At 38.4% G+C, this 19,378-nt stretch overlaps 1 protein-coding gene across 1 annotated transcript in view; it reads left to right on the forward strand.

Moving 5' to 3' along the window:
* Nucleotides 1–2,673: 2,673 nt before the first annotated feature.
* LOC127443906 (mothers against decapentaplegic homolog 1) overlaps nt 2,674–19,378 on the forward strand; it is a 31,536-nt gene continuing 14,831 nt past the window's right edge. The window contains exons 1-2 of the mRNA XM_051702950.1: nt 2,674–2,751; nt 16,969–17,601. Coding sequence (XP_051558910.1) covers nt 17,202–17,601 — 400 coding nt within the window. The 5' untranslated portion in view covers nt 2,674–2,751; nt 16,969–17,201. The remainder of the gene's footprint in view (nt 2,752–16,968; nt 17,602–19,378) is intronic.

The following is a 19,378-nucleotide window of genomic DNA, read 5'->3' on the forward strand; positions in this document are numbered from 1 at the left end:
TTAAGGTCCAGCTTCACATTTGCATTACTGTTCTTCGATTAGCAGCATGCTGGCAGAACATTTCAGCACTACATTCCTATGGCACATCTTCCCGGCTCCTTTGTGATGAGGGTGACTGAGGGCTCAATGGCAGAGTTGAGAGGCCGTCCTACGACCTCTCCTACCTCTTTGACAGTGGGTGATGCTAAAGACAATAGGATTCAAATTGAAAGTGCACCTGACAACAGCCCAGTGGGAGCCAAGATGAACATTGTAGTTTGCTTCCTCATTAAGTAGAGATTTTATCCTCAGGGCGTACTCACACTAGGCCCGGTTGCCTTGTACCATGCCCAAGCACGATTGTCCCCCTTCCCCACTCCCCCGCTGGCCTGCACTCACATTGCACATTGTTCCTGGCCTGAGCACCCTTACATCATTACGATGCAACTTTTGGTTTTGAAGAAAACAGGAAGAAAAACACTCTTGCACAGCACAATGGAGTCCATCATTGTAACGTTACTTACTTTGTGGCTTATTTGGAGTCGTTTGGGGCGCAGTGACACATGGCCCTCTCACATGCCTAATTGTCCACAGTGTCATACCACTGGAATTCCTCCTTTTCGTCTGATGAGCTGCCAGATTTATGGAGTGCATCCCGTACCTTCAGATCCTGAACTCACAGTTTTTTCAGCTTGACATTGCTCAGTGGTTCTTTGCTATCCGCGATCACGAAGATAGTCGCAAATTTTACCAAATAACTCAGATGTGTTATTGTGTGTTGTATCCAGTTGTTCCTGTATACTCTTGTCTGCCCAAATTTCCAGTAAACACTACACCTCTGCCGTAGACCAAAGTGATCCCTTTGACCAGTCGCATCATTGACGTCATGTTTCGAGTTCCGTGCTCGGTCACGGTTAGCGATCACTAGATGCGTACCGTGCCTGAGCCAACTGAACTGTGCCCGAGCCCACCTCTTCAAGTGGGCCAAGGCATGGTTCAGCGTACACACTAGTCAAACAAACTGGACTTTGGAGGTCAAACATGCTCGGGCACGGTACAGATCGCCTAGTGTGAGTACACCCTTAAATATAAGTGTACTGTATGTCATTAAACATATATATATATATATATATATATATATATATATATATATATATATATATATATATATATCAGAAAGGTCTCCATCCAGGTCTTTTTTTATCATTTGTGTCTATGATTATCAGTCTTATTCCATAGATGTAACAATGACATCATTTAAGCAGACTTTGCACAGCTGCTGGATATGCTCTGATGCTTATTTGGTAGCATGCTATGACTGGAATTCTTAAGGCTTTATTTAAGGACAACTGCTGAGTTAGTTTTATTGTTACTTGTTTATTGTAGCATTGTTATTTATGTATTATGAAGAGAGATAACATGTTATAATAAACTAATGCAATGCCATTCTAAGAGAATATGCTAATAGAAACGATTTAAATACATAAAGTAAAAACAATAAACTTGTAGGGCGCACTTAATATGACACTTGCAAGTCACAAATATTACTAAAAGAAGATCAGATTATTATTTATTTTTTTATGATGATCACTTTCACGCAATTTCACCATTTAAAATGACCGTTTAAATATTAATCTTTATTAATATATGACTTATTTCAGAAATATTAAAACTGTCTTACAGTTATACACGCTTTGCTCGCAGTGTTTTCCCAGATTTTACATTCACGTGCAGCTTACTCGCGCCTCACTCAGACATTCTGTCGCCAACCGCGTGACGTAATCCGCGCAAGCAGCACTCCTACTCTCGATGGTCTCCCTCCGCGCCGCGCCAAAGGATAACATAGTCCCACGAGCCCACACACTCAAAAACGTAGTGAACCTGTGTAGCTGGATTACTAAACTTTCTAAACGAAGAACAAGTTTTTCTACTTTAATATATGGGTAGGTTACTTAAGCTGGTTCGAGACATTAACCGGACATGCCGTGGAGAATTGAGGAATTTAGTGAAGACATTCTTAAATAACTTTGATATTCTTAGTTGGGCATTTGGAGGTAGAAAATATGAGGGAAGAAAACTTTTCAGCACGTTCTTTCGGAGCAGTTACAAAAAAAAAAAAAAAAAAAAAAAAGTTTTTTAAAATTACACTAATAAATAGACACATCAGCCTTCATAGAATGACAAAAAACAAACAACAACAACAACAACAACAACAAAAAAAACGCCTATTTGTTTATCATTTGGATTTGCTTGATTCATTATCATAACTTAAAATATATTAGGCTACATTGTAAATCACTTCCAAAGAAATAGCTTTTTAGGCTTTCTCATGGGCAAATGAAACTTGCAGCTACCAATTGTCAGTTAATTAATATGATACCTTAGTTAATCACCATGCACTGTATTGCACATAGAAACATTTACACCAGCTTAGAATTACAGTAGCATCACTTGTGTGCTAAGGCTTTCCCATGGTCCTACCCACCCAGGTCAGTGCCATGCTGGACCACAGACCGGCCTCCTCGGGTCCTAGAAAGAGTAGGATACGTTGTTACAATGTTACATAATTCATTCCACAGTACTTTGAAAACGTTGAATGTGTAAAAAAAAAAAAAAAAAAAAAAAAAGTAGGACTTGATACCCGCGCCGCCCCTCACTATGTCCCGCGGCGTGATACGAAGTTTAGTGCGGAGGGTGCGGCGGTCCGCGACACACTGACGCCAGCCGCTAGAGCTGCTCGAGCTGTATGAATGCTTTGAAGGAACGCACCAGGTACAGTAAACTTTACTCTTCTGTTTAAACGCGTCAACAAACTGTGAAATTACAGACGCCAATGCTCATTAGAGGAATGCACAATTTATAACTTCTTACCGAGTCTTAACATTGCGTTCACAACAGTAATGAAGCATCAAACTTGGGTGCTCTTTATAATAACTAAAGAGAGTCAGTTACTCCGCATTTGTTATGCTGTTTGGCATTTGCTTGCAGTAGCCTACTCATAGTTATGCTGTTTGTGACAGTAGATTTTGTTTGCTGTTTGTGAAAGTTGATGTTCTCTGGTTTCTACCATAGGAACAGTAATTTTCAATAATAGAAGTGTTTGTAGGCTATTATTTTTGTATTATAATGCACTTTTGTAATGCTTTTCCAAGTCAGCATTAAATCTGTACAGTCATTCTTTTATACATTATTCATTCATTATAATTACCACCCACTTTGGTTTGTGCTCTTGAAGGGGGATTGTATGATTTGTAGGAGGAGTGCACAAAAATGACAATAAGTCATGTCACTTGCTAGCACAGTGAATATTTTCCCCAGTACATGATGCATGCAGAGCCTGTGAGACCTGAGCTAGATTTCCTGACATTATTGAAGATGACATATCAGATTACTCAAAGGACAAGAATTTGTCCTTGTCCATGATTTACTTGGATTGTTTTATTCTCACACATAGTCTGTCGGGTTCAGAATGAGAAAGGGAGTGTGTTTGTCTTATAATGTTACATAGCAGTGTGTGTGTGTGTGTTTTCCCTAATGAGAAAGGGAGTATGTGTGTGTTTGTCGCCCAAACAATACAATAAGGGCTTAATGTATTGTATTGTTTGGGCAAGCTGTTACTCTGTTGGTTTGAAAACTAAATGTTAAATCTTTAAAATTTCAATTTACTTACTTTCTTAATATGGGTCACAATTAATACTGTTAGTGTTTGTAAATGAGGTGTTTTCATTAGGCTGTACAACTATGGGGATGCTCAGATATTTTGAGCAATAAATGAACTAAAAAATAAAGAATAATTAGAGATTTCCCTGTCGTCCTCTTTACCACTATGATTGGAAACCATAGCAATCATAAATCAGAATTTAAGAAGTCTGACATACATATTTGTTTACAGACCATTATAGTGCTTTTAATGGTGCCTTGATTCCACCATGGAATAAAAAAAAGAGGGTAATTCTGACTTTATATCGCACAATTCTGACTTAAATTCTCGTAATTGTGACTGTTTTGCAAATCCGAGATATAAATTCACAATTGTGTGATATAAACTCCCAATTGTGAGAAATAAAGTCTAAATGTCTAAATAAATAAATAAAGAGTTTATTTCAATTTCGACTTTATATCTCGCCATTTCCACTTTATATCTTGCAGTTGCGAATTATAAAGTCACAATTGTGAAAATATAAATCAGAATTTTGAGATATAAAGTCAGAATTATCATTTAATTTTTTTGCAATTGTGAATTTATATCTCGGAATTGCAAGTTATAAAGTCACAATTATAAGATATAAAGTCAGAATTACCGCTTTTATTTGATTTATTTTATTGTGGCAGTGTGTAAAAAAGTGAATGCATCCATCTCATTCTCAGGTCTGTGTGTATATATATCACAAGGGGTGTATATATGGTATATGTATCTAAATATGAAGATCTAAATGCCTTTTCAAACATTTGTTTTCCATAAGTGTAGCAGGATAACTGTATTTGTATCATCTGGTATGCTGTGTTTTCTTGGCTCACAGCACTGGTATCAGTGAAGCTCTGCAATGACTCACAACATACTGAGAACAAACGATTAGCCATCAGTTTACAGAGCATTAGCTGTTGTGCAAGAACCTTTGGCCCTTTTGATTTGAATGTGGCATCAGAGGGAGTTTGAAGCACACTTGCTCTTGGTCTAATTGTCTTTCTCCCCTCTCTCTGTCTCTTGCTTTCTCTTCATCTTCATCCCTCCTTCTCCATTTGTCCAACCCCCCCTTTCTTTATTTGAGAACATCGCAATTGAGCTGGTGCTTAATGGAGGGCCCCAGTTCCAGCCCTTGATAAATAATGTACGTTTTTTATAATGCAGAGTCCCCTGGGAGGGCCGAGAGAGCATCATTACTGCCTCCTAAATTGATTAACGGCACTGAAGCAGCGCAAAATGATACATAGAGATGATGCAAGGGGTCAAGGCTGTCAAAGTTGTGTGATGGGAGCCACAATAGCTCTGCCCGCTGCACCAACGCTCAAGCTAATGCTAATATTTACATGCACTTAGGCCTGGAGAGCACAAGCTGAAATACGCAATGATTGTGTTTTAATGGGCGCCCTGCATCGCAAAGGTGGAACCGAAACTGCCGTTTTGGAACATTTGCGGCATTTTTCAAACAGCGAACAAGTGCTCAGTCAGGCTATCTTATTATGCTAAGTTTACTTGATGCTCATCTGTTTAACAAATCTTACATCCCAACTAGAGGTAGGCATTTTCGTGTAATTATGTATTTGAGTACTCTAACCCAAAAGGGGGTTTAGAAAATGAACCATATGCATTATTAAAAAAGATTTAAAAATAACAGTAAAACTATTTGCACTCACCTGGAGCTTACATAGAAACCAGTACTGATGGCATTATGGTAATGCACATACTGTATATAAACAGAGTCTACATAAAAAAAAAAAATCACATTTTTATAAATTCACATGATATTATTCAGAAAAACAAGTGGTGAAAGTTTTTTTTTTTTTTTTTTTTTTTGTAAAATGCGCTCTGCTGGTGTTCAGATATTGATTGCACATACTGGTCTAATAAGCTTCTGAGTTTCTCGTACCGCTTCACATTTCCATTCCACCATAAAGACAGATCATTGTCTGTTGGTTTGCATGACTCTAACAAGAAATGAATACCAATAGAGTGGGATTCAATAAGAATCAATAAGTATTGCCACACATGGATTTGCTTGCAAGCACACAAAGATGCCATTATGTCTACTTCTGTCACTCTTAAGTCCTCGTGGTGGCATAGTGACTCGCCTCAATCCGGGTGGTGGAGGACGAATCTCAGTTGCCTCCACGTCTGAGAGCGTCAATCCGCACATCTTATCACTTGGCTTGTTGAGCATGTTACCACGGAGACGTAGCTCGTGTGGAGGCCCACGTTATTCTCCGCGGCATCCACGCACAACTCACCACGCGCCCCACCGAGAGCGAGAACCACACATTATAGCAACCACGAGGAGGTTACCCCATGTGACTCTACCCTCCCTAGCAACCGGGCCAATGTGGTTGCTTAGGAGACCTGGCTGGAGTCACTCAGCATGCCCTGGATTCGAACTCATGACTCCAGGGGAGGTAGTCAGCGTCAGTACTCGCTGAGCTGCCCAGGCCCCCCCAAAAAAGACTAGTGTTTTTAATCAACTGTCAACTAGCTGGTGTAGAACAATTACTTGATTAGTCGATTACTCTTGCACATCTCTAATCCCAACCCAAGGTTTACCCTTTCCTCTTCAACATGCACGGCACTAGTCAGGTGGACAGGTGGTTATATCAATTCCTCTGCTGTTGCAAGTGCAGCTTGTCTTAAATACCTTTAAAGGGATAGTTCATCCAAAAATTCTAAGAAAATTCTGTCATTATTTACTCAACCTATTGTTGTTCCAAACCCGTATGACTTTGGTGAAACACAAAAGATGTTTGGGAGAATATTAACCTCAGTCACTATTAACTTTTTATTGTAAGCTAAAAAGATTCAAATTAATGCAATTAAAGTAAATGGTGACTGAGACTAACATACTGCCTCCTTTTGTGTTCCACAGAAGAAAGAGTCAGATGGGTTTGGAAAACATTGTGTGAGTAAATGATGAGAGAATTTTCATTTTTGAGTGAAATATCCCTTTAAACATAGTAGGCAATGGTTGTTTTGACTGGGCTCCAGACAGCCCAAACTAACATTGTCTGAGGCATCAATACTAAGGTAAATTGACTTTTTATGTAAGTGTGAGACTAGTGGTCAGATTTTATGAATCCTTAATAATGTGTCTCAATTCTGATGACACAGACAGTGTATGCCTTGGCCTTGATGTTTAGATTGTGGAATTCCCCTCAATATCTGACATGGGATTGATTTAAACAAGGCAGCTGAACAGCAGCTTGGAGACCTGTCAGTGGCCATTAAAGACATGCATATTTTAAACCAGACAGACAAGAGAACATTTACCAAAACCAAGAACCTGGTGTGAGAAAAAGGGTACACGGATATTCAGACAGCCCACCTGCTGTGGGTATACTTGATCTGTGCTGTGTTTGGGCTAGGGAAGGGTGCCTTCAACATGTATGACAACTTCCCTAAGGGAACAGCTGCATATGTGTTGGAGTTTGAAGTGGGCTGTAGCCTGTGACAATGAAAAGACTGCCTGTGATACGTAAAAAATAAAGAGACTTTTGATGTGTGTCAGGGCGATACTTTTAACAGTCACACACAGGTGTTGTGGAGTTTTCGCCTTCAGCAAAGTCTTAAGCCACGTACACACATGCAGCGATTTCCAGCGACAAAGCGACCTCATCTCATTCATTGTCAATGAGAGCTGGCATGAGCGACAGCGAACTCTAGCGACTAGATGTGGGTAGGGTTGCAACGGTATGAGATTTTCACGGTACGATAACCGTCTCAGAAAAATATCACGGTATATGGTATTACACATTTATTATTACCAGTTACAATGAAAACAGAAGGGTTTTCTTTTTTTTTGGTTGAACAAACGCTTTATTATAATTGAAACTTGAAACCATTTTTTCAAGTATGTGTAAAAAAAATCTCCCTTTTGAAAATAAATAAAATAAATAGAATAAATAAGAAAGCTAACAGAATTATAATAAACCGAATTATAAACATGATTAAAAAATAGCATGTCACTATAACGTTACATAACTAAAGCATGTTAGTTTACATGTTAGCATAGCTTGTTAGATTAACTACTAAATGAAAAATAACATCAGCTGTGTGAGCTTTAAAGTAATGTCCTATGATTATTAATAATTAACATATACTGTAAGTGCGTGACAACGCAGCCAGACTGCTCCTGTCTGTACCTTTAACTCAGTGGTTCTCAACTGGTTTTGCTTCAAGACCCAGATTTTACATTGGAAATCAAGTGGCGACCCACCATAGTAAAAACGTAACCTGTATTTAATGTATCCTGGGTCGCATTTCCTTTTATGTTGCATAGTTTTGTTCATGGTTTTCAAGTACAAGGACATGCATCAAGTGACATTATTTTTGTTGTTGACGTCAACAACAAAAGCGACAAGAAGTTTTCTCCCCCCCTTTTAAAAATTGAAGAGCATATTTACTTATATGAGCCCATTATTATCCCATTTGTTTCTTAATTTCAAACATAATTCAAACAGAACATACATATTACACAGGACGAAAGGCTCCTCATTACCATGGTTAGGTCAGTGTAGCTAATCTTGAATAATAGTAATAGTAATAATAACAAATTATAGTATTTATGAAAAAATAAATACTAGCTGAAACACATCTTGAAACTTTAACTACAAATGCCACTGTTGATATAAAATGAGGTCTAATAGATTCTATCTTTAGATTATTTAATATGAAACTATAACATTTTGTCAAAACATAACAGTTACTTTTACTAATTTAAAATCGTGAAACATATTTGGAAAGGCGATGATGTATAATGAAGAAAAAAATAGCGCATAACACAGTGTTGCTCTTTTCCTCCTCAGTGCTATTTGGCATGTCAGGGCTGCCTACTGTTTGAGAGGTTTGACTTGACTTCCTCTGTAACACTCTAAACTAGAACTGATGTGAAATCGGTCACATCAGTTTTGAGGTCTGCGCGCTACAATATTGAGGGAAGCCCGGTTGTTGCACGCACGCGCCAGAGAGAAGAGCAGATCATGATCACGAGCTGGTTCCGTTACACTCGTGCGAAAGTGCAGATGAGAAGCCTTTAGCTGATTGCGAGATTATCAATAATCTGCCTCAGCAGTCCTAAATAGGCTATCACTTGGGCGGCCGCCAAAATATCTTCAATGGGAGAACCATGCCATTGTTCTTTCCATGCTGTCCGCGACCGAGTCCGAATAGACCTGCGACCCACTTTTTGGTCGCTACCCACCAGTTGAGAAACACTGCTTTAACTCACACACACACTCACTTATATCAGATCCCCTCGCCTCACTTCTTTCTGATATTTTCTCCGCTGCATGTGTGTGTGTGGCGCAAGTTGACGAGTCTGACAGGCAGTCGAGGAGGAAAGGAGATGCGCACGCGCAGGTGAGATTCTGCGTCCGGTTGCATTTTTTTTTCTCAATACTGTAGATAAGCAAATGTACATGGTATGAAAACCGTCAATTTTCATACCGTGGTATACCGTGAAACCGGTACACCGCTGCAACCCTAGATGTGGGTGTGGCGAGCGACACGACAAAGTTGAGAAAAGTTTAACTTAATGCAAATGAAGAGCGACTTTCAGGAGCGACAACAAATAAGAGTGAAGACGGTGTTCACTTGAGCTCACATCACCTGTCTCCTTTGAGATAATGGAGTCGAGTGCAAGCAAGGCAGAGGAGAAGTTAAAATTTCTGTGAGCAATTTCACTGTTCTATATGATTCATCTGTGACCACATGGATATAATTTAAAAAAAATGAAGCGTGGAAAAGAAATTGTCGTCAGTCTGAGTGAGTTTGATTCATACATTTATAGTTCATTCATCTTATTTATGAAATGATGCAATGAGCACTGCTGCAGTTCATATAAGAACACTCTCCCCTGCAGAATTTGCATTTTTAGGGACAATATAACTGTTTCCTTGTCAAATTAGAATGAAATTATAGTTTTACTAACAAAATGCCTCATCTGTGATCATATTTTCAAAAGACATAGCCAGACATGCAGTCCACCAATAACGTTAGAGCGACAGCAATAGAAACGCCCACTAGCGAATTTATTGTACAGAGACTAGTGACATCAAGTGATAAAGTCGCTGCATGTTTGTACAGGGCTTTAGTCATCAGAGAGAATGTAGTGTGTCGTAATAAGTTTCTTGTACTATGTATTGGCGCCAGAACCTCAGTTACTTAGTCACATGTACACTATGTTCACTTTTCTCAAACATTAGGTTTGTCTTTCTTTACACACAAGAAGGTTGACATCTACTATTGATTTTATACTTTCCAATTGCTCAATATTTTTTCACAAGAGTCTTTTGTCCCTAGTGTTCCTGTAGGTTAACTGGTTGAGCGTGGCACTAGCAACAGCAAGATCATAGGTTTGATTCCTGGGGAATGCAAATACACAGGGTTTGACATTAACGCTTGTCCACTTAACCAGGACAAGTGGATTTTTTGGTGGACCAGACAAGTAGCCAGATTAAAACATAATTAATGAAAAAATAACTGGATATACACTCATGTACCACTTTATTAGGAACACCTGTACACCTACTTATTCATGCAATTATCTAATCAGCCAATCGTGTGGCAGCAGTGCAGTACAAACAATCATGTAGATACAGGTCAGGAGCTTCAGTTAATGTTCACATCAACCATCAGAATGAGGAAAAAATGTGATCTCAGTGATTTCAACCATGGCGTGATTGTTGGTGCCAGATGGGCTGGTTTGAGTATTTCTGTAGATCCTTGGCTACGGCACGAATAAATAATCAAGTATTATATTTAAGCAATATCTCACATCTATGATGCTCTGTTATGCAGCACTTTATTTGACAAAAATAATTCAAATTTTATATTTTGGTTTGTGCTGTGAGGTTCTGTATATACAGGTGCATCTCAATAAATTAGAATGTCGAGGAGAAGTTCATTTATTTCAGTAATTCAACTCAAATTGTGAAACTTGTGTATTAAATAAATTCAATGCACACAGACTGAAGTAGTTTAAGTCTTTGGTTCTTTTAATTGTGATGATTTTGGCTCACATTTAACAAAAACCCACCAATTCACTATCTCAAAAAATTAGAATATGGTGACATGCCAATCAGCTAATCAACTCAAAACACCTGCAAAGGTTTCCTGAGCCTTCAAAATGGTCTCTCAGTTTGGTTCACTAGGCTACACAATCATGGGGAAGACTGCTGATCTGACAGTTGTCCAGAAGACAATCATTGACACCCTTCACAAGGAGGGTAAGCCACAAACATTCATTGCCAAAGAAGCTGGCTGTTCACAGAGTGCTGTATCTAAGCATGTTAACAGAAAGTTGAGTGGAAGGAAAAAGTGTGGAAGAAAAAGATGCACAACCAACCAAGAGAACCGCAGCCTTATGATTGTCAAGCAAAATCGATTCAAGAATTTGGGTGAACTTCACAAGGAATGGACTGAGGCTGGGGTCAAGGCATCAAGAGCCACCACACACAGACATGTCAAGGAATTTGGCTACAGTTGTCGTATTCCTCTTGTTAAGCCACTCCTGAACCACAGACAACGTCAGAGGCATCTTACCTGGGCTAAGGAGAAGAACTTGACTGTTGCCCAGTGGTCCAAAGTCCTCTTTTCAGATGAGAGCAAGTTTTGTATTTCATTTGGAAACCAAGGTCCTAGAGTCTGGAGGAAGGGTGGAGAAGCTCATAGCCCAAGTTGCTTGAAGTCCAGTGTTAAGTTTCCACAGTCTGTGATGATTTGGGGTGCAATGTCATCTGCTGGTGTTGGTCCATTGTGTTTTTTGAAAACCAAAGTCACTGCACCCGTTTACCAAGAACTTTTGGAGCACTTCATGCTTCCTTCTGCTGACCAGCTTTTTAAAGATGCTGATTTCATTTTCCAGCAGGATTTGGCACCTGCCCACACTGCCAAAAGCACCAAAAGTTGGTTAAATGACACCAATGGTGTTGGTGTGCTTGACTGGCCAGCAAACTCACCAGACCTGAACCCCATAGAGAATCTATGGGGTATTGTCAAGAGGAAAATGAGAAACAAGAGACCAAAAAATGCAGATGAGCTGAAGGCCACTGTCAAAGAAACCTGGGCTTCCATACCACCTCAGCAGTGCCACAAACTGATCACCTCCATGCCACGCCGAATTGAGGCAGTAATTAAAGCAATAGGAGCCCCTACCAAGTATTGAGTACATATACAGTAAATGAACATACTTTCCAGAAGGCCAACAATTCACTAAAAATGTTTTTTTTTATTGGTCTTATGATGTATTCTAATTCATTTTTTGAGTGAATTGGTGGGTTTTTGTTAAATATGAGCCAAAATCATTACAGTTAAAAGAACCAAAGACTTAAACTACTTCAGTCTGTGTGCACTGAATTTATTTAATACACGAGTTTCACAATTTGAGTTGAATTACTGAAATAAATTAACTTTCCCACGACATTCTAATTTATTGAGATGCACCTGTAAGCATTTCAGTTTATAAAAATATAACAATATTATGTTGAATATTAATTGTTTTATTTTTATTTGATTAAAGTTTTAATGAATTCATTTATTTAAACACAGTTTTGATGATAATTTTTATCTAAACATTTGATATGGAGCTCAGAAAAAAACTAAAAAAAAAAAAAAACAGGTTTGGACTTGGTATTTGCGAGTACCAAAAAGGAAGGATTTCTGTAATTTCTGGATGGGTGTTGATATGACAGTGTGTAATCAGGGCCGTAGCTAATGGGGTGAACGGTGGTAACAATTCTAAAGGGCCCACAGTTCCAGGTTGTATTTTTTAGTATGAAAGGGGCCCAGAGCAATATACAGTCAGGGGGCCCAGATATTACTTGCTACGGCCCTGTTAAAGATACACGTTATGATTTTTGTTGTAATTAGCCTAGTGGGATTTTCTAAAGATGAATGAATTAGCAGTAATTGTTTCCTTGTCAAATTAGAATGAAATTATAGTTTTACTAACAAAATGCCTCATCTGTGATCATATTTTCAAAAGACATAGCCAGACATGCAGTCCACCAATAACGTTAGAGCGACAGCAATAGAAACGCCCACTAGCGAATTTATTGTACAGAGACTAGTGACATCAAGTGATAAAGTCGCTGCATGTTTGTACAGGGCTTTAGTCATCAGAGAGAATGTAGTGTGTCGTAATAAGTTTCTTGTACTATGTATTGGCATTGGTGCCAGAACCTCAGTTACTTAGTCACATGTACACTATGTTCACTTTTCTAAAAAACAAAACAAAAAAAAAAACAGGTTTGGACTTGGTATTTGCGAGTACCAAAAAGGAAGGATCGATACTCGTACTTGTACTCCTTCTCAAATGGTATTGGGACATCCCTAGTAATTTCTGGATGGGTGTTGATATGACAGTGTGTAATCAGGGCCGTAGCTAATGGGGTGAACAGTGGTAACAATTCTAAAGGGCCCACAGTTCCAGGTTATATTTTTTAGTATGAAAGGGGCCCAGAGCAATATACAGTCAGGGGGCCCAGATATTACTTGCTACGGCCCTGTGTGTAGTTAAAGATACACGTTATGATTTTTGTTGTAATTAGCCTAGTGGGATTTTCTAAAGATGAATGAATTAGCAGTAATTGCAACAAAAATTGCATTTCTTATTTCCAAATATTTCTTCTTCAAAAGTACTATAAGAATCGGTAATAGAACCATTAAGGAACCTGAATTGTAATTCTGAGATTATGTTATGACTGTATTTTTTTTAATAATTATTTTGTATTAGTCCTACAAACAACCGAGGAAGCTAAGAATCGAATGAGACAAGTTAAGGCGAAAGAACTGAATCACTTGTATTCATGTTGATTCGAAAGAGAATTAAAAGATAAAAAAAATCACACATTTCAGATCTTCCATGAACTCTTTGCAAACTCACCTTGATCGTTATTCCACAAAAACAGATGGAAAATTATCCACATATTCTTCTTTAACCTATTTAGTTGTCTTCCTTCGCTTGTAATGTTTTTAAGAAGATGCAGCTCGGAGGTAAGAATTTGTTATTAACTCCTGCTAAATACATCCACACAGAAACCTTTAACTTCTATAAAGATCAGGTATCAGATTTATTGTGTTAGTCAAGAGAACCCAAAGATGCTTACTATTCTCTCCACCCCAAAAGGGAGATTAGTGTTTTCTTCGTTGCAGGCTGGTGATGCTCTTCCTGCCCCCTGCTCATCTCCTCCCTGACAACAGCAGAAGGTCCCAGGCTTTTAAATGAGCTTTTGGCTGCGAGAATGTGCTAAATTTAGGAGGAACTTTTTAGCCTCCCTGTCACTGTGGTCCCTGATAACAGCCGCTACACTCTCTCCTTCCCAGTTGTAAATTGCACCTGTTTTCATTGAATGACTGCAAGTCTGATGTGTCTTTTCTCAGCCACCATAGAAACAATTTCTAGCCAAGTTCATGCTTGTTTATACTATTTAAAGGCCAAAGACATATTGTCTAAAAATTCTCTTCAAAAATTGTTGATTTATTACACGACTCTCTGTAATATTTGATACTGATCAGTCAATCGTGTCATTCAGCGGTCAGATATTTCTAAATAATGACTGTCCCTACTGTAGTACCATTGTATAACTGACCGCTCATCTGGGCAATCTATGTTCTCTATGTTGCTGTGCTCATGTTCTGTCTCTGGTATCACTCGCAAGCTAATCAAATAATTTCCACTCAGTATCGATATTTAATTTCCATGTATTTATTTGTTTGACAAGTATATGTGTAATAAGACGAACATTATTGCAAAATAAACTCCTTCGGGGGTGATACAAGACCACGTTGGTTGCCCGATCACCCTGTTGATGTTTATTTTACTATAGTGACTGACTGTTTATTTTCCCTTAATTAATGAATATGTTATTACAAATTCCATTGTCATTCTTTGCCTTGATTGTAACCTACATCAGATGAGCTTTCTAAAATGAAACAGTAGCTGAGGGCAGTCACACTCACTGAGGACAACATTATTCTTAGCACTCAGCATAGTTCAAATAGCTGCTCTCTGATGTCACCTCACTTATCTAGTGTTAATAGGCCAGAACAGAGTCAGTGGATAATACTTACCTGACACTCAGACACTGATACAATGGAAGAGCGTCTCGTTAAAAGTGGATTCATGTTGATCACAGGCAAGTCCTCATATCTTGAAAAATAACCTTAGACTCTGTGTGGACAGTAAAATAATGAAAAATATAATCTGGCAGTTAAAAAAAAAAAAAAGAAAATGGAAAAGACATGAAAATTAATAAAATCTTAAAAAGTGATGGAAAAGTCATAGAATGATTCTTTCTGGTTGTGCTTGACTAAAGATTGTCAATCATTATAAAATGATTTGTAAAAATCCTTATCCATTAATCACAAGGAACTGGAAAAGTCTTGGAAAAGTAATGGAAATTAATTGGTAAAAGGTACGGGGTCCCTGGAAATAAGTATTTTCTAGAAAGAGTGTTTTGTAAGTAGAAAGATTCAATTACACTGCAAAACTGTTTTGTGAGGTAACATCTAAATTAACTGGATGTTATTTAATCTGACTAAATTTACCTGACAATTTAGGTTATACCAACAAAAGTAATTTTTATGGGTTAGATCAAGCAGAAATGTAGGTCACACTGTATATTAGGTGTCTTTAACTACTATGTACTAACATCAAAATACATTGTACTTACTGTATAACTAAATTTTGTTCTGCAGAATTCTCACAAGATTAACATTTGCTGCTACTGAGGTTGAGGAACGGGTAGGTTTAGGGGTTAGGTTTAGATTAGGGTAAGGGTTGGGGTAGGTTTTAGGTTTAGGATTGGGGTAAGGTAAACAGTGTAACTTCAGATGCAATGAAATGCAGGTTAAATGTAAGTACAATGCAACAACACATATGTACATAATAAGTACATTGTATCAAATGCATAAGTACATAGTAAAAGACACCTAATATGAAGTGGGTCCGAAATGTATCCTTCAGGAAACAATTGCAGGTTACCACTTTTCTCAATGTATCTTACTTTGATTTGAAGGTGTTCTGCCCTAAGAAATGTACCATTTCTTGCTTTAATCCAACGTGGATGCTATGTTAAACCATCTGGTAACTTCAAAAGAAGTGTGAAGTCTTGCATTATGCGCTCTTATTTCCCTTCCCATTACCATGAATGCTAGTTTGAGAATGGCTGCCTTGGGATCTCTCTGAATGGGTACTTTTATCCGTAACCCAAATGTGTTTCCTTTCTATTCTTAGGATGCGGAAAGGCTCCTGTTGTTAAATGTGTGTGTGTGTGTGTGTGTGTGTTTTGGTCTATTGGCCAAGTGACCAATTGCATTAGTTGCAGTTCCAAAGCCTATAGCAGTGTCTTGAATGGTCTTCTGTTGTAAACTACAGCATCTTTGCATATGCGGAAATGGATATGGGTCAGGATATTGTCCAGTGCTGTTCAGCATCACTCAGCAGTGTGTCACACCAGTGCTGGTGTAGTGTGGCATGTGAACACATCCCACTTCCCATATGCTGAAAGCCATTTTGAGAGCTTACCGTAGAGCGGATGTAATTGGAAGCTCAGTGCTGTGACTGAAGGCAGCCATTCCGAGAAGCCATAATGCAATGATGTCATCACAGTGTTCTCAGGGTAGAAGATGTATTGCCTCAATTGTTCTTTTTTTTTTTTTAAGTCAGTGTTAGTGCTGGGAATACCAGCATGCCCTCTTAAAGGAATATTTCACCCAAAAATGAAAATTCTGTTATCGTTTGATCACCGTCCTTTCGTTCCAAAACCGTATGTCTTTTTTTAAAGCTTAAGAAAGGACCTAAAAGTGTCATAAACGTAATCAGTGCAACTTGGGCATCATATTCATAGTCTTCAGAAGGTATACAACAGGTTTTGGTGAGAAACAAAACAAAATAAGTTATCTTACAGCCAAAGTCTCTCTTTTGCATGTTCATAAGTGAATAGTGAATAGTTGTGATAGTGTTTTTTTTTGCTTTTGCATTCACTTTTCACAGTAAAATAACTTTCGGCTTGTTTCTCACCATGCCTCGTATGCCTGCAGAAGACTTGGAATATGATGCTCAAGCCGCATTGACTACTTTTATGAAACTTTGAGTCCTTTTTAAAGCTTTATCAACTGCCACTGATTTTAAATCATCGTGTTTCACTGAAGAAAGAAAGACATACGGGATTGGAATGACATGAGAGTGAGTAAATGTGGACATAATTCTCATTTTTGTTCTCAACTATTCCTTTAAACGAATCTCAATGTTTAAATTTATGACTGTGCTGTCTGTCTGTCCACAGGTATACTAAGATAATCCAACCTAGCCTTGGAACAACGCACCTTTCTGCAATACTTCTGTTCCTGTGTCGCAGTGGTTACATTTTTGTTACTTTTGGAGGAGGTAGAGGAAAAGTTTCCTAGTTCCTGCGGGTCTCGCCTCTCATATTAAGCAAAAACACTAGACTCTTGTGTGTGTTGCTGTATCCTACGGAGTCACTGTGACAGTGCTGGCTGGGGCGCACATAGCGCCACAATGAACGTCACATCACTCTTCTCCTTCACCAGTCCAGCAGTGAAGCGGCTGTTGGGCTGGAAGCAAGGCGACGAAGAGGAGAAGTGGGCAGAGAAGGCGGTGGACGCACTGGTCAAGAAGTTGAAGAAGAAGAAAGGTGCCATGGAGGAGCTCGAGAGGGCCCTCAGCTGCCCTGGTCAGCCCAGCAACTGTGTCACTATCCCTCGCTCGCTGGACGGAAGGCTCCAGGTGTCGCACCGGAAGGGGCTGCCACATGTCATCTATTGTCGCGTGTGGCGTTGGCCTGACCTGCAGTCACACCATGAGCTCAAGGCCTTGGAGTGTTGTGAGTTCCCCTTTGGATCAAAGCAGAAAGATGTGTGCATCAACCCCTACCACTACAAGAGGGTGGACAGTCCAGGTGAGTGACTAAATATATTCAAGCAGGTTTCGTGAGTAGCACCTAATTCACATATTGATTGGGGATTTTATTAATGAGGTAGTACTTAAAATAAATGGAGTCTATTCTGTGACCTTTCAGAATATTTAGTTTGAAATAATGATTTACAAATTAGTATCAGGGCATCTTGTGCATCATGTGTGCATGCAGATCAAGGGTGCTTACACACTAAGGAAAGCTCCGATGGAGCGTTTGACGCTTGGGAATGGCAAGGGAATGCGTGTACCACAGAGGGAAGAGGCAGTCACAGATAGAGATGGCTATTTAAAATATATCATTCTGTCAATGTACCAGTAAACATTGAAACTCTTCTCCAGGATCTCTCTGCACAATTACTATATTTTTAGCCTAACAAAGAAAGATAATGAAGGACAGGGAATGAATATACAGCATGCATGTTTTTTTAATTTTTTCGATTTCACAGAGCAACATGTCCCGCCTCTCCGAGATTCCCATTGGTCAACGGATGCCTGCATCAGAGTGCGTTGTATCAAAAGTTTAAATGTTCTCAACTTTTGGTCGCATGACAGAGCTTCACTATCGGAAAACCCTTGCATTTTCCCTCTCTGTCCTTCAGACGCATGATCCCCATTAAGATCGATGCATTCGCAGAGTTCTCTGATGCAGTGTAAACTCTAGTGTGTAGGTGCCCTAAAGCTCAAAGACATTCCTCTGTTTGTCTGATCGACCCGTGCACCCTGACACATTAGCTCAACCAATGGTGTGAGTTTGAGGCAGCACTGTTTGTACAACCAATAGAAGACAGGGAGACTTTTCAGGAAACTGTTAAAAACAGTTATTTTTGCAATTGCGTTTGGTGATGATAGTGGTGCAGAAATTACACACTGCAGCTTTAAGGGAGAATTCATTAGGGCTTGGTAAAATGATTGATTTTCCAATTAATCATGATCCTCATTTGGACAATCCCGAAATCAATTTTTTAAATCCCAAGAATTATCTTTTACTTTTATTAAATTTACTTCAGTTTTGGTTGTGTTGATTAAAGTGCTGTCAGTTGATTAAAACTTTTAATTGTATTAATAACATGATTTGCAAATTAATTAATTGAATTAAACGCAGTTAAACACATATAAAAAACATTCTGAGAAAGGCCCCCAAATAAATATCATTTTGTATATAATTATTTAAATAATTAAATACAAATAATAATACTATTTTAGATAATTTAAGATAAAAAGTGGCTTTAGAAATCTTTTTTATTTATTTATTTATTTCCATATCACTAAACATTATGGCCTACTCTAGACAGCAATCAATTTTTCAATTGAGTTTGACAATCTCTCACAAGATGCATATCGCAGATGCTTTTGGAGCATCTCACTTTGGTTGCATTATTTTTCCTAAAAATAAAAAACACAGAATTAACAAGTTAAAACGACAGCCCTAGAAGATCATTTTATCTGTTAAATAAATAGTAATTGAACAGCATTGTTTGAGCCCTGTTGGTAATTTTTAGAATTAATATTTTTGCCGTGTACCCAGTGAGAAGGTTTCCTGAATAATTTACATCATTAGCTGAGAGAGAATTTCTTTCATATGAATGTAAAATGGACATTATAACTCAAATATACCCAAATGAATCAGAATCGTATCAAACTGAAATTAGAATCAAATTAAATCGAGAGCTTGTGAATTGCAATTGAATCAAATTGGGAAATCTGAAACCCAGACCTAAAACAACGCAGTCAGTACAGCCAAATAATCATCAGCACGCACA

The sequence above is a fragment of the Myxocyprinus asiaticus genome, chromosome 7, assembly GCF_019703515.2.
Source record: "Myxocyprinus asiaticus isolate MX2 ecotype Aquarium Trade chromosome 7, UBuf_Myxa_2, whole genome shotgun sequence".
Classification (NCBI taxonomy): domain Eukaryota; kingdom Metazoa; phylum Chordata; class Actinopteri; order Cypriniformes; family Catostomidae; genus Myxocyprinus; species Myxocyprinus asiaticus.